This window comes from Protopterus annectens, chromosome 6.part1 (genome assembly GCF_019279795.1).
Source record: "Protopterus annectens isolate FY-2018-M chromosome 6.part1, PAN1.0, whole genome shotgun sequence".
Classification (NCBI taxonomy): Eukaryota; Metazoa; Chordata; order Ceratodontiformes; family Protopteridae; genus Protopterus; species Protopterus annectens.
Window position 1 is genome coordinate 70,555,280 of NC_056738.1, and position 14,877 is coordinate 70,570,156.

At 42.9% G+C, this 14,877-nt stretch overlaps 1 protein-coding gene across 1 annotated transcript in view; it reads left to right on the forward strand.

Moving 5' to 3' along the window:
- Positions 1 to 14,877, forward strand: part of SSB (small RNA binding exonuclease protection factor La) — a 742,287-nt gene that overhangs the window by 287,333 nt on the left and 440,077 nt on the right. Inside the window, exon 6 of the mRNA XM_044075347.1 lies at positions 5,913 to 6,053. Within this exon, the coding sequence (XP_043931282.1) occupies positions 5,913 to 6,053 (141 nt within the window). The remainder of the gene's footprint in view (positions 1 to 5,912; positions 6,054 to 14,877) is intronic.

Below are 14,877 nucleotides of genomic sequence, written 5' to 3' on the forward strand. Positions count from 1 at the left end.
TCAAAGGCTAGGTTGCTATCTGTGTCCCCATGTCCCCGACTACTGGGTCAACTCTAAGGGGTGTGTTGTCAATATGATAGTTACTCAGGTTGGATGACTTCCTGAAGGATACTATTATGCATTTCTTGGCATTTAGTTTGTCCATAGCTCTGACACCAGTTGTTTGTGTCAGCCCCTCCTGGAGAACATTCAGTGTGAGATTCAATGACCGCTTCTAATTTGGAATTGCAAATTTAGTCATCCAGAGACCACTGACATTGGCCTTTAACTTCAGAGAAGTAAATGCCAAAAAGTGGTCCAATGACTGATCCTTGAGGACAGTGCACTTGTGATTGGCTTATTTGTAGAGGTGAACTCCCCAATTCTAACTTCTGGTTCCTGTACGTGAGCCAGTTGGCTATCCACTGGGTAACATATGGGTTGGTACCGAACCTCTTGAATTTGTCAATACCCGAATGGGGTATTGTGTCAAATGCCTTGGCCAGGTCGAGGTAGGCAGTCTGAACCATTTTGCCCTCATCCATTGCTTTGGTGACCTTCTCAAAGAAGTCCACGAGGCTGAGTAGGCATGATCTACCCTTGACTAAACCAAACTGGGTTTGGTCCAATGTCTGGAGGTTTGCTATTATTACTGTTTATCATTTCCATGATTTTTTTCCAAGACTTTACATACAAGGCTAGTGAGACTTATGGGTCTTTAGTTTCCAGGGTCTGTTGATGGCCCACCTTTGTGCAGAGGAATGACTGTTGCTTTTCTCTTCCATTCATGAGGCACAAAGCCTGTTGGGAGGCTATAGTTAAATAGCAATTCCAGAGCCCCTGATAGGTCATGTTTCATGCTGTTTAGAAGGCATCTTGGAATATTGTCTAGGCCCATTGATGCAGTGATGTCCTATTTGCATGTTGCAGTATTCGTCACATATGGGTTTACTCTTCTTGCTCCCAGAATGTCTGGCCATTATACAAAAGTTTTCAGTCATTGTATGGTGTGTGGGACGTCTAACATGACTAGCGGAACTTGGGCCATAAAAGTGACATCTGCATGCACCAGCCTTCAGAGCTTCTTGGCCACCAGTCAAACGTCGGGTGTTCTTGCCAGCCCGGCCATCTGATCTTGAAGAAATTAGATAAGTGCCCCGTTGGGGAACCCTTTCAGTCATCTTTTCTTAATTCTTTATTGTTCATGTCATCCAGAAAGGGCAAGTGCGACCATTAGATACCCCACAAGGACGCCCAAGATCGGTGTCTTTTTTTTTTTTTTTTGTTAAGGTCAATTGTATGACTACAATGCCTGCTCCATTTGCCAGGCATTTGTGCCCAACACTTTGCGCAGCAGTCAGCACTCGCTCTATCTTTATCTGGAAAACTCAATACCAAAGCTTTTATCCTTGGGTATGGAGTGTTCCGCCGACGTACCAGCTGAACCGCCAAAAAAGAATGCAGACCATCAGACCTACCACTACTGCTTCGCTTTCATTTGACCCTCAGCCTGTGGCAGAAGTCGGCCTGGTTGAGGATTTGGGCTCTGCCGCCTCAGATACAGCAGGTACCTCCATGGAAGCTGCACAATCCCGCATGGAGGGCACATCTGTAGAGGCTTTTTCAATGCTGGGGGGGCACAAGTGATTTTCTGTAGGTCCATCAGATCCCTCCGGTTCCTTAGTCGCCCGATTCCAGGCCTTCCTCCCTTCAGATGCCTGATTCCAGGCCTCTCAAAAATAAGGGAAAAAAACTCGTTTCACTTACTCCTGAAAGCATGCTTGACTGGCAGGCTTTCAGCCAAAGCTTGTTTAATGCTTTTTTTGGCCTTATGGCCTACCACTACAGGGACTTCCACCATCCCTTCTCCTATACTGAGTCCAAGGCCTCAAACATCAGACCCCTCTCTGTGGGAAGAGGAGGAGTTCTGTGATTCTTCATCTGAAGAATCCCTCTCTTATACCTCTCAGCTACCTTCTCACTTGGGATACGGCTCCCCAGAGAAAGAATCCATTGACTGACTCTCCAGCTGAGGATTTGACCTTTGGGGAAACTGTTAGCAAAATGTAGGAACGTTTTAAGTGGGAATCCTCTGAAATGACTGAGGTTCAAAAAAGGTGTTATGACTTCATTCAGATGGATTCCCCAACTCCTACTGCTGCTCCTGTAATTCTACTTGCTTCCCTGGATGCCTTCTCTTCAGCATCCTTGAGCCCTGACTCATAACCCCCTGTTCCAAGCAGACCAGATAGATTTTATAAAGTCCCTGAGACTGCTAGGTTTGTGTCCTCCAGCAGACCCTGCCACCATTTCCATTTCTATGGATAAGGCCTCTAAACTATTGCCTACCACCACCATTCTCCCAGCTGACAAAGACAGCAAAACCATGCAACGTCTGGGTAAAAAAATTTACACCTTTGCTATTCTGGCTTTCAAGGCTACTAACTACCAGACACACACATGGTTAAATATGCCTTGTCCCTTCTGGAGAAAGTCTCTAAGGAATTGTCTGATTCACCAAATTTTGCTGCCAAAGATTCACTGACTTCCCTTGTTGCCCTCACCTCCCAGGTTACCAGGCAGTTTATAAAGTGCAGTTATGATGCTGCTGAGGCCTCAGCCAGATCAGCATCTACTTTGAGAGGGTATTCCTGGCTATCCCTCCAACCTCTACTAGATGACTAGAGCTAAGCTGGTTGATGCCTCTCTGGACAGTACAGCTCTGGTACAAAAGTGGCTGATTTATTTAAGTCACTTCAACAAAAGTGGGAAAGAGATGCAGGATTTAAAACACCTGCTGGTCTATCCTATTCCTGAATTCCAGAGGAATTACCCAGCAAAAACACAATTTATTAGAAAACACTGTTGTCCTGCTGCTCCCACAAGACCCAGTAAAACATCCAGGAAGCAGCCCACTCCTGCCAAAGCTTCCTCCTCCTCTAGCCAAGGCCACCCTTTCAAGACAGGGCAGCTAGTGTCCGATTACCTGCCAACCTTAAAACCACCATCCTCTCTCTATGTCTCTCTCATTGTCTTCGTGTGGACATCTATCACCTCAGACAAATAGGTTCTTTCAGTAATACAAAATGGGTATTTTATGACCTGGATTATGCCTCCAAAGTGAAGAGGTATCCCCCAACCTCCAAAACAGCAACTCCACCTATTGCAGCCAGTGCTAGAAACCCTGATGGCTCAAGGCACCATCGAAACACTAAAATTGTCTGCAAAAGAAGAGGTTTCTACTCCAGGATTTTCGTAGTCTCAAGAAAAGACTATCCTTTGAGACCAAGTCTGGAACTCTCTCTACTCAACTTCTTCCTTCACGTTCCTACTTTCCGGATGTTGACCTTCCAGACACTTTTTCTTCCACTTCTCCTTCACCAAGGGTTCATGGCCACTGTAGATATCAAGGATGCCTACCTTCACATCCCTATAAGGCCCAGTTTCAGGAAATACCTGAGGTTCTCTGGGTCCTCCTCACTTTCAGTTCTCTACCTTGCCCTTTGGGCTTTCCACTGCACCCAGAGTATTCACCAAATGTCTGTCTCCAGTTATTTGCTTTTGCAGGACAAAAGGAATCCAGATATTCCCTTACCTGGGCGACTTACTCATTCGGGCAGACATAGCATTTAACTTTTGTATGATGGCCAGACTTACAAGAGTTCACCAGAGGCAAATTCCGTGATGTCATGAATACAGCAACATATAGAGAAGGACATCCAAGGTTATGATAAGTTCTTACACAACAGTACTTTGAGTGACATTTTTGTTGAATCTGCCAGATACTGTGCGGCTTTGTAAAGAAGTGATGGCAAGCAGAGGAGTGAAAATAAAAATTAAGTTGTTACATTTGAAACTATTGGACACAAATTGTTATGGGGCAGTTTACCTAGCTTTTTTAAGGATAGACTGTGTACTGTTTCTTAAGGCTAAAAGTTGATTGTGAATGTTTCCAAGTTGCTCTCATATCTGGGAGGGGAATAGAGATTAGCAGATAAACTAGGGACACGTGTTTGAACATGTGCAATTAGCATAGTTAAGTTTAACTTTACAGCAGGCCGTACTTACGGGTGCAGATTATTCTTTAGAGCAGCTGCTGCTGTTGGAGGGGTAGAGTTCCTTTTTTGGAAAGTTGTATCTTTCGGCTTTTCCCGGTTAGGGGTCGCCACAGCGGAACTCCGGTCTGCTAATGATTGGCAGTAGATTTTTACGTACCGGCTTGCCAGACCTGACGCACTACCTTCAACGAAGGTACGCCCATTCACGCACGTCTTCACACAGAAGACGCTTTAGCTGAGAGTCAAACAGGACAACGTCTTACTGTGATTTACATATAGTTGTATGCATTTGCAATGAATTAAAAAGGGAAGGAGTTGAAAAGTCTCTTTAGTCTTGTTTCTTGTGTGTTCTTAATGTGAAAAGTTGTCTGGAAAATGAATAGCTGAAATAGTTGAAGTGCCTACATACAAGGTCAGCCTGTCATGCAATAATGTGTGCACTTAAGATGCAAGATGGAAATGTGTTCTAAAGAACTGTCATGCATATGTGGAAGTAACAACTTTTTATTAGAATTGCTGCTTCATCATTAACGTGGAATGTGAATGACCTTAGCGGTATAGACGGACTGTGGTGCATATGAGATGCAGGTAAACCTGTTTGTTAAACCTTAGAGAACTGCATGTGTTATAAATGAAGCCAGAAAATACAGGTGGAAGGATCCTGCACTTGTCAAAAAGGAGCTAGTGTGTTATGTAGGCAGGACCTGGGACATTAGATAGGCAAAGCAGTTACATGTTTTGTCTACCTCAGGCAAACAGTGCAAGACATTTACTAAGTAAACAATGCCTAATAGTGAGAATGCCCCCCTCGTGTAATGCTGCTGTGCCCCACCGTTGAAGCACAGGAGAAGGTTTCCTTTATCTCCATCTAGGAAATTGTGCCACCATGTGCACTAAACCCCATCCATCACCCCTCCCTCAAGAAAGATGAAAAGGCCATGCCTTGTCACGCTTCTCATGCCTCCATTTTGTTCTGCCTTGCTATACCCAGGAATTTACTGTGGTCATCATTTCTGTATAGATAGTGTTGCTTCATGAAGCTGGAATTGGCCACAAAACCAAAATGTTTGTAGTTGTATGACTGGAATTTAGATAAAATAAGGCTCAGCTGTAGGGAAGAAAATGGAGTGAAAGCTTGCTTACCTTTTAGGGGAGACGGTTTGTCTAAAACACCTGGAACTTTAATATTTAAGAAAGGCGGAATGAATTTTGCGGTTTTGGCAGTAGTTAACTGTACTGTGTTAAAGGAAATAACTTTGTGCATTAATGTTTAACTGTTTCCAAGTCCCTTAGCAAAATATCACTGCAGATTTGACAAGAGTGCCATTTTCTTCATTGTGTTTTGAAAATATAGCAGTTTTATTTAGAGAGGAGGCTACATTATATAAAGAACTTCTTGCATGCTTATTTCACTTTTTTTGTGTCTTTTGACTTCTCCCGGGTAGGGGTCGCCACAGCGTAACTCCGGTCCGCTAATGATTGGTAGTTGATTTTTACGTGTCGAGTCACCAACTCTGACACACCACCTTCAACGAAGGTACGCCCATTCACGCACATCTCCACGCAGAAGACGCTCTAGCTGAGAATCGAACCGGACAGCGTCTTTCTGTGAGGCGACAATGCTACCGCAGCACCACCATGTTTATTTCACTTACTGTATCTGATTAAAGAGCACTGCTCGTTCAGTATTTTAGATCAACTGATGTTCTAGGAAAACACTTGATTCTTTGGAAATGTCATTGTTTTTGTGCCTTTCTATTGCCTCAGCTGTTAAATCATTGTATGTTTTTAAAACTATAGAATTCCCAGTCCTTTATTCATATGAATTTCTATCACAATACAAATTCTGATGTGGTTTTGTGATGTTTTATATAGGAATCTTTGTATGAAAAGACTGGGTGTTTACTCAAGTTTTCCGGAGATTTGGATGACAGCACGAGTAGAGAAAACCTACATGAGCTGTTTGATCCTCATGGAGAAATTAAATGGATTGACTTCAGCAGAGGTGCAAAAAATGTGAGTAGTTGGTCGCATTTCTCTACATGTGTGTGAATGATCACTCCTTTCAAACACACTGTTTAGTTTAATTCTGTTTGATAATAGACCTTTCTGCAGTACTGTTTAGTGCTTAAGACATTTGCCTCTCCCTTTTAAGCATTTAGTTTTGTGCTGAATGGTTTTCATCTTAAAGTGACTGTAATTCAACCTTGTTTTTGCCAGAGCTATAATTAAAGATTGTAGGTCATATCTGGCTGGTTTTGGTGTTGGAAGCAAGCAGTTAAAAACATTCAGTTTGCAGTTTCATTTTAGTGCATTACCCATTTTCTAGCTGTGGGTAAATTCATATTATATTGGAATAAATCAAACATTTGTTTTATGCAATTGTAAAATCGCTCTCAAGTGACAAAGTATTCTCTGTCTTCTTGCTCCTACCCCCATCCATCTCTCTGCTGGATATGACTGTTGTATTCTCATTTAATCAATGTATCATAAACTCTTATGATTCAATTAAGATTATCTTTGCAGATGCCGTCAGGCTCGATATGAACAGTTTGAACTGGCTGTGAATTTCGTTCTTTTTCCACCCTGGCAGTAACCTTTGGATGCTAGGTTTTTCACTTGAGGATACTCACTCGGTATGCTAACAAGGTTGATTAGCAGCCTTGGTCATATTTCTTCAGTCTTTAGGAAAGAAGAATCCATCTCCCACCAAAATTGGTAGAGCAACTTACTGAGCATCCTAGTCTTGGTGACTGCGATCTTGATACAGCATAGGAACCAGAGGCAGCTGTATTTAGCACAGTACTGCATCATGAGGAGTCTAGACCTCTGGAGAGCTGTGACAGGAGTGCAGTTCTCTGTGATGTTGGGGCTTAAGCCATAAACTCTTCCACCTCTCCTAGTTCTTCCTTATTGAAAATATGCCTTATCAACTACAGGTAACCACCATCACACCTAAGGTAACTACAGCTGTGACACTAAAGAGTTTCAGACTTTTCAAATGTAAACTGACAAGAAAACTATGCCTCACTGTATTTTCTTGTTCAAATTAGCCATCATGCCCTTTATTCAAACCCAGGGTTTGCCACATAGAAGGAAAATATTCAGTAGTGTTCTGCTTTAATCAGTGTTTGATTTTGCAATCTTTCTACCCTGTTTTGTTCTCTAAATTGCATGGTATTTTCTTGTATTATCACAGCATTTTTGCCTTGCAAGCACTGCTTTTTTTTTTTTCTTTTTTTTTGTGGGGGGGGCGGGGGGGGGCTTCCACTTTGAAAAATCTGTGAGAGATGCAGGTCATCTCAGTCTGAATAAAGTCTGCTAATGACAAGGATCAGATTTTTCGCAGTAACTAATATTTCTGAATTTGGAAAAGCACCTAACTCAGTCTTTCAAGCCAAACATTCAGATGTTCCTCAGTTCTGTGCCAGAGATGTCTCCTTTTTTAAAGCAAGTAGTTTAATGAAAGGTTAATGCCGGCATTCAAAAATTAGGAAATTACATTATAGCCTACACAGGTAGCATAGCGGAATCGAGCCCCAACTACATCCCTGGTGACCCGAGTTTGACATATCTCAGACAGTTGGCAGCACAGAGAACAATGTATGCCAAGCCATGGGGGGTGGGAGGAAGTAAACCTGTCCAAGGAAATGTGTGTTGGCCTTATTTTCCATGGTAGAGGCCAGAGTAGCTACCACAATCTGGAGAAACTGTTTATAGAAAGGGGATACAGTGTAAGCACAGTTACAAAGATAAAAGAAGAGACCCTTACAAATAGAGAGGATCCCCGTTTAGGCCCTATGCACAATGTTGAACATAAGAGAATTTAAGTACCTTTATCTGCACTTTTTTTTCTCTCAAAAAAATACAGTATTTAAATTGATTCTAACTGTGTGGAAGGAATATTAACTGAACTGGAAGTTTTGACTCTGCTCTTCAGTTAGTGCTGCTTGAATTTTATTATTTGTTAGTAATTGCAGGTGTGGGGGTAGCCACATTCTTTGATTTCCTGTCCTTGCCTATTTAAGTGGTACAGTGTGAAATATTTTCTGCTTAAAAACCTCAGCTTTGGCCGGCTAAGAACTTGTTGTATTCAACTGGACATATAAGAGAATTTAAGTACCTTTATCTGCACTTTTTTTTTTCAAAAAATACAGTATTTAAATTGATTCTGTGTGGAAGGAATATTAACTGAACTGGAAGTTTTGACTCTGCTCTTCATTTAGTCCCACCCACCCTCCCTGTTTTTGTTTTGGTGTTAATCTTAGTGGCCTTGCAACTGCCTGCCCCTCTTGTAAATTTGTGTTTGGATACTCCTTCTGGGCCCATCTCATTTGCTCACTCAACTGAGTGCAGTGAGATCATATTCTGATTTCAGGCACTCCTACTGTGTACAAAGAGAGCATCTGGGAAACAGAAAAAAAAAAATTAAGCTTGTTTCCTGCCTTTCCTGTTAAGTGGTATAGACTATTTGTAGGCTTCTGAGCCCCCAAGACCTTCTGTGTTGGAGGGAAGCCGCCTAGCTTAGTTTTTTTTTCTTATAACTAGCCAGTTTTCTAGTTTCAGCACTCAAATCTGTTTCTTTGATCTCGGCACTTGTTCAGGAAAAAAAAAAAAAATTCATCTGCTTTTACTGTACTTGTGTTTCTATCTACTTTTTTTTTACTTTTGCATCATCTTAAAAGTACTCAATTGTATTTATTACTGCTTGGTGTAACTCATTCTAAGCCTTTTGGTTTAAACACTTGGGCTTCGGACCAGTTGTTTTGCACTGAGAGGGTTTGTGGTCTGCAGTGTAGTGGCAGAACAGGTACCTTACATTCTTCTACGTTGGGAACTGCTGATTGAGGGCTCAGTGTCTGTTCTTCTAAAAGTGTATTAATTCTGGTTTAAGCACTTGGGCTTTCAGGCCAGTTATTTTACATTAAGAGGGTTCGTGGTCTGCACTCTTGTGGGAGGAGAGGTTGGACTCTGCCCTTCTGAGCTGGGAATTTCTGGTTAAAGGCTTATAGTGCATGTATATCTGAACTGCTTCTTACTGAAGTTGGTGCGCCTTGTTTACTGTGGCAAAGACTGGATTCGGGCCTGCTGGATCTAGCTTTGTTTGTGTAACTTGAGCACTAATCCAGGCATTCTCTAAAGTATTCAATTGTATTTATTACTGCTTGGTAGTAACTTGATTCAAGTGTAGCTATCATTCTAATTCTTTTGGATTAAGCACTTGGGCTTCAGACCAGTTGTTTTACATTAGGAAGGTTTGTGGCATGCACTGTGGTGGCAGGACAGGTAGCTTTCATCCTTCTAAGTTGGGAACTGCTGATTGAGAGCGCAGTGTCTGTTATTCTTAAAGTGTATTAGTTCTGGTTTAAGCACTTGGGCTTCAGGCCAGTTATTTTACATTAAGAAGGTTCATGGTCTGCACTCTTGTGGGAGAAGAGGCTGGACTCTGCCCTTCTGAGCTGGGAATTTCTGGTTAAAGGTTTATAGTGCCTGAATATTTGAACTGTATCTTACTGAAATTGGTACACCTTGTTTGCTGTAGCATAGACTAGATCCAGGCCTGCTGAATCTAGCTTTGTTTATATGCTTGTTGTTTGTTTGCTTGCTATTTCCCTGGAACGCTAATTCCACCTAATACGTGGCTTCTCAGCGCTTCTGTGGATCACTAGTGATATCTGCATTGCTTACTGTACTTATTTCCTTGTTTCACTTGAAAGAAAGTTACTGTTTGTCGTTTTTGCATTTAAGTTACCTGTAACACATTGCACTTAAGTTACCTGGCACTTGCTCAATAAAGCAATTATATAAGTCAGCACTAAAAATTAAAAGCACTACACCCTCACTCCCCACTGGCCCTTGTTTTCAATTAAGGAATTCCCAATATTATTCTAGCATGTCCAAAGGTCAGTTGTCAATCTCCTCTCCGGTCCAGCTGGTGAATCTGGGAATCTTGAGGCAATGTTACAACTGCCTCATGTACACAGACAACCCTCTCCTCCTCCCAACAAATTCCAACCCATGTGAGAGATGCAACCATATAGCCAAACTGAAGGCTAAGCTCTCTCAACTCAGTACTGGCATAATCAGTCAGGAGGAGAAGGAAACCACACTCACTACAATTCCAGTCTCACATAGACCTACCACGACAGCAAACCAAACACATAATCACACAAAAACATACTCGGAGGCTCTAAATAAAGATCTGCCTAAGCAGCAGAGACCTCCAAAGCAGACACCCAAGCAACCGCTACCCCAAAACAAAACACGTGCAACACATATCTCACAAAGCCAGTGTGCCGAACAGTCACAGCCCTTAAGACTAAACAACACACCTGATACACTTGTAATAGGTGAATCTATCGTCAGGCACACTGACGTCCCGCTCACCAGACTGAACAAGGAGAGGGTCACAGTGAGCAGCCTGTCGGGCGCTAGGATCCGCCACATAACACAAGCACTCAGGTCACTCCAAGGCAAGTACAAATATGACTCAGTCATTGTCCATGCTGGTGTGAATGACCTGAGACGTACCTCCCTGGACTACATGAAAAGAGACATAAAGGAGCTCTCTGAGCATGTAGCCCAGGCCGGTATGACCCTGATGTTGAGTAGCATCTTACCCTCACCAAGAATGATGCCACAATATGAAGACAAGATGATCAATTTCAACAATTGGCTTAAGTACTGGTGTCATTCAAAGGGGATCCAATACCTGTCAGCTTGGGATGATATGCTCGACAAGCCACGATGCTTCGCTAGGGACGGCTTGCACCTGTCAGCCCTGGGCTTTCGGATATTGGCAAAGGCTCTTGCTACCCCCATAGTGCCTTTTTTAGGCAAGGCTCAAAAGACAAACCCACCTCCATAGGTATCACAAGGGATAAGAAACTAAGAGTAATGCTACTCAACGCCAGAAGTCTAAACCTCAAGATGCACGCACTCGAAACTCTCCTTAGCATGGAGAACATCGATATCTGTGCAGTAACAGAAACCTGGTTCAGGGCTCCCGAGAGCACCCCAGCACTACCAGGTTATACCTCATACCATGCTTTTCGGCCCCAAAACTTGGATTGAACCACAAAAGGAGGGGGAGTATCGATATTCATCAAAGATACCCACACCTCCAGGTTGGCAAAGCACGAAGCATCAGAGACTATCCATGTGCAACTAACAGTGGGTAGAACTGCCTTCCAGTTTATAGCCTGCTACAGACCACCCTCCCAAACCCAGGAACCCCACTCGGCCTTCCTGAGAACACTGGAAAATATGAAGGTCTCTCCAAACACCATTATATTGGGCGACTTCAACTACCCAAACATAGACTGGGAGCATTACTCTAGCTCCAACACCCTAGCCCAAAGATTCCTAGAATTTATAAACTCAAATGCTATGGAACAACTTGTTACCACTCCCACAAGAGGGGAAAACATACTGGACCTGATCATCACCAACATGGGGACTCTATGCTCCAGACCAGAAGTGTATCCCTCACTGGTAAGATCAGACCATAAACTAATCTCACTGGATATTCACATCCCGACCCCACTCCCTGCGCAGAAAGCCACAGTGAAAAACTTCTCTAAAGCAAATTTCACACTCCTCAAAACCAAGGTGGAATCCTTCAAAGCCCCCGGGCCTGTGGAAAATACGGCCCAGACCGCAGAATCCTTTATAAATGCATTCTATGAACACCTTCAGGAATGCATGGATCATGCGATCCCAAATAAAACCAAGACCCAATCCTCCAAAGGCAGACGTCCTGTCTGGTGGACCCCAGCCATAAACAAACTATACAATAGAAGGAGGAAGCTACTAAATGATAGAGCAAAATCCCAAAAAGGGAAGGCATCACTGATCAGTATTAGCAAAAAGCTACGGGCACTCATAAAATTGTCTAAGGCCAACTTCGAGAGAAAAATTGCACAGGGCACTAAGGATAATCACAAGGCTTTCTTTAGTTATGTTATGAAACTGGGTGGTAATTCCCAGATATGCTCAGAATTAGTCCAAAATGACAAAAAATACACTGAACCCACAGACATTGCCAACATCCTAGCTGACAGGTTCAGCGCAAACTTCTCCCCCCCCCCCCCCCACCAAAAGGGCAAATGTCTATCCCAGCAGAGTGCTGCCCCCCTGACATCTCAGATGCTCAGGTAAGAGCCGCCCTCTCCAAAGCAAAAAACACAGCATCAGTGGGACCAGACGGTGTCCCGGGCTGCGTCCTACATGAACTCCAAGAAGAGCTAAATCCAAACATAAAACTACTGTTCAATCTCAGCCTTTACTACAGGATATGTGCCGAAAAAGTGGCGTACAGCAGCAGTGGTCCCTCTCCATAAAGGTGGTGCCTCAACGGATCCTGGAAACTATCGCCCCATAAGCCTGACTAGCTTGGTCTACAAAGCTATGGAAAGGATCATAATGGACCTCATAAATAAAGATATTGGGGACCTACAGACACTGGATCCTACCCAGTTCGGCTTTAAGGGCAGATCCTGCCTCTTAAACCTGGTTGATTTCTTTGAAACGGTCACCAAGGCCATTGACGAGGGGAAGGTGGTCCACACAGCCTACCTGGACCTCGCAAAAGCCTTCGATACAATACCCCACTTGGGCATTATAGATAAGCTCACCAGCTTAAATATAAACCCCTATGTCACTAGATGGATTGCAAACTGGCTCAAGGACAGAACCCACATGGTTAGAATTGCTGGAGCCATGTCATACTCCAAACCAGTTACAAGTGGTGTCCCACAAGGCTCAGTCCTGGGACCTCTCTTGTTCGGTATATATTTCTCAGAGGTACAGGCCAACACGGAAGGACTGTGGCTGACCAAGTTCGCAGATGACTGCAAACTGGGCGCCATAATCGACTCTCCAGCCGACACAAGCATCCTCCAAAAGGGTCTCATAGAAACAGACAACTGGTGCCAGAGCCATGGCCTCGAGCTAAATGCCAAAAAGTGTATAGTCATCCCCTTTGGCAAAAACAAAGTGCCCACAAATTACCACATAGGTGGTAATCCATTAAGTACAGAAGAAGTAATTAGGGACCTGGGGACCCAAGTTGATAGCAATCTCTCATTTGACAACCACGTGGCCAAAGTGGTTAGAAAAACATTTTGTATAGCCCACCTAATCATGAAGGGATTCACATCTAGATCAGGGGAGGTCATCGTGCCTCTTTACTCATCCCTCATCAGGCCCATAATTGAGTACAATGCCCCTTTTGGGATGTACCTTACCAGACACCTGCAGCAACTGGAAAGACCCCAAAAGTACCTCACCAAGAGGATCAAAGGGCTCAAACAGATGCCATATGCTGCCCGGTTAAAGAAACTCCAGCTCTACTCAGTGGCATACCGCCTGTTCAGAGGCGATCTGTGCCTGACGTATAAAGCCATGTCCAACCCGGAATTAATGGACATGCTGCACCTCAGAAAATCCAAATCCCATCGAGCTACAGCTCGAGACTTGAACCTCAGCACTGAAATAAATAGGACATGCTGGAGGGACAGATTCATAACCCAGAGGCTCCCTTCACTCTGGAATAAAATCCCAGTCCAGGTTAGGCAGAGTCCCTCATTGACTCTGTTCAAGAGAAATCTTGATGAGTGGATGGGAGATCGTAGGTTTACCCCAGGTGTCACTTCTGTGTCACTGTTAGACAGAGGCACAGTATACTAACCTCGAAAAGGGGCATAGCAAAATAAATTTAAAATGGGTGGCGAAAGCCAAACACATTCTGGCTAGGCTTATAAATGCCCAAGGGCAGATAGCCTAGTATGAACCTATGAACCTATATTGATGTCAATAAGTATGGGAAGGATAGGGTTTCATTCATTCCTAGATAAACAAATGATGATGATGTTATATGTCCAATAATTAAGAGAAATTGGCACCTACTGACTGTGGATCTACAACGAAAGTAATAGGGGAAGTACCAAGGTTTACATACAGAAATAATTTGACTTTAAAGCAACTATTGTGTTGTGAGAAACAGAAAAGACAAGGAAAAGGGGATAGGCTAGGTACATATCCTTGTATGAGATGTAGGATATGCAGTGTTATAAGTAAAACCCAGATTTTTACTCATCCTACAATGACATTTGACTTCAGACCAAGATTCTATGCGAATTGTCACACTACAAATATAATATACTAAGCTACGTGTAATGTCTGTAGCTGTTTTTATGTTGGCAAGATAAGACGTCTAAAAGACTGAGTGGGTAGACACTTGTATGATATATAAAAATATCAATAATGCTCTTGCCAAACATATATTAGAATTTTCAAATCATAGTTTTAGTTTCAGCATGTACACAATGTGAGGGGAGGTGACATTTGGAACAAGTTGAATTAAGACGGATACTTGGGATGCAAGCACACAGGCATCCAGCTATTAATGTGCGTATTAAGCCTGTTTTAGATGGGAGTCACCTTAAGAAAGGGAAGAATCTTTGAGGTCACTGTTTAATTAATGACAAATCACTGTTTTAAATGTGATAGACTGCTTTATAGTACAAAATGTGGAACTGTTTTAAGTGTATTATAGTATCTGAAGAGGGGTAGTATCTAAGCAAAAGCGCTTGTCCGATTTTATCTTTGTTTTATTTTATTTATTAAACTGGAAGTTACTGCCATGGTAGTCATGTCAGTTTTTCTACTACCTTTTTTAAAGCAAGTAGTATAATGAAAGGTTAATGCCGGCATTCAAAAATTAGGAAATGACATTATAGCCTACACAGATAGCATAGAGGAATCGAGCCCTACCTACATCCCTGGTGACCTGAGTTTGAAATTTGTCTCAGACAGTTGGCAGCACAGAGAACTGTGT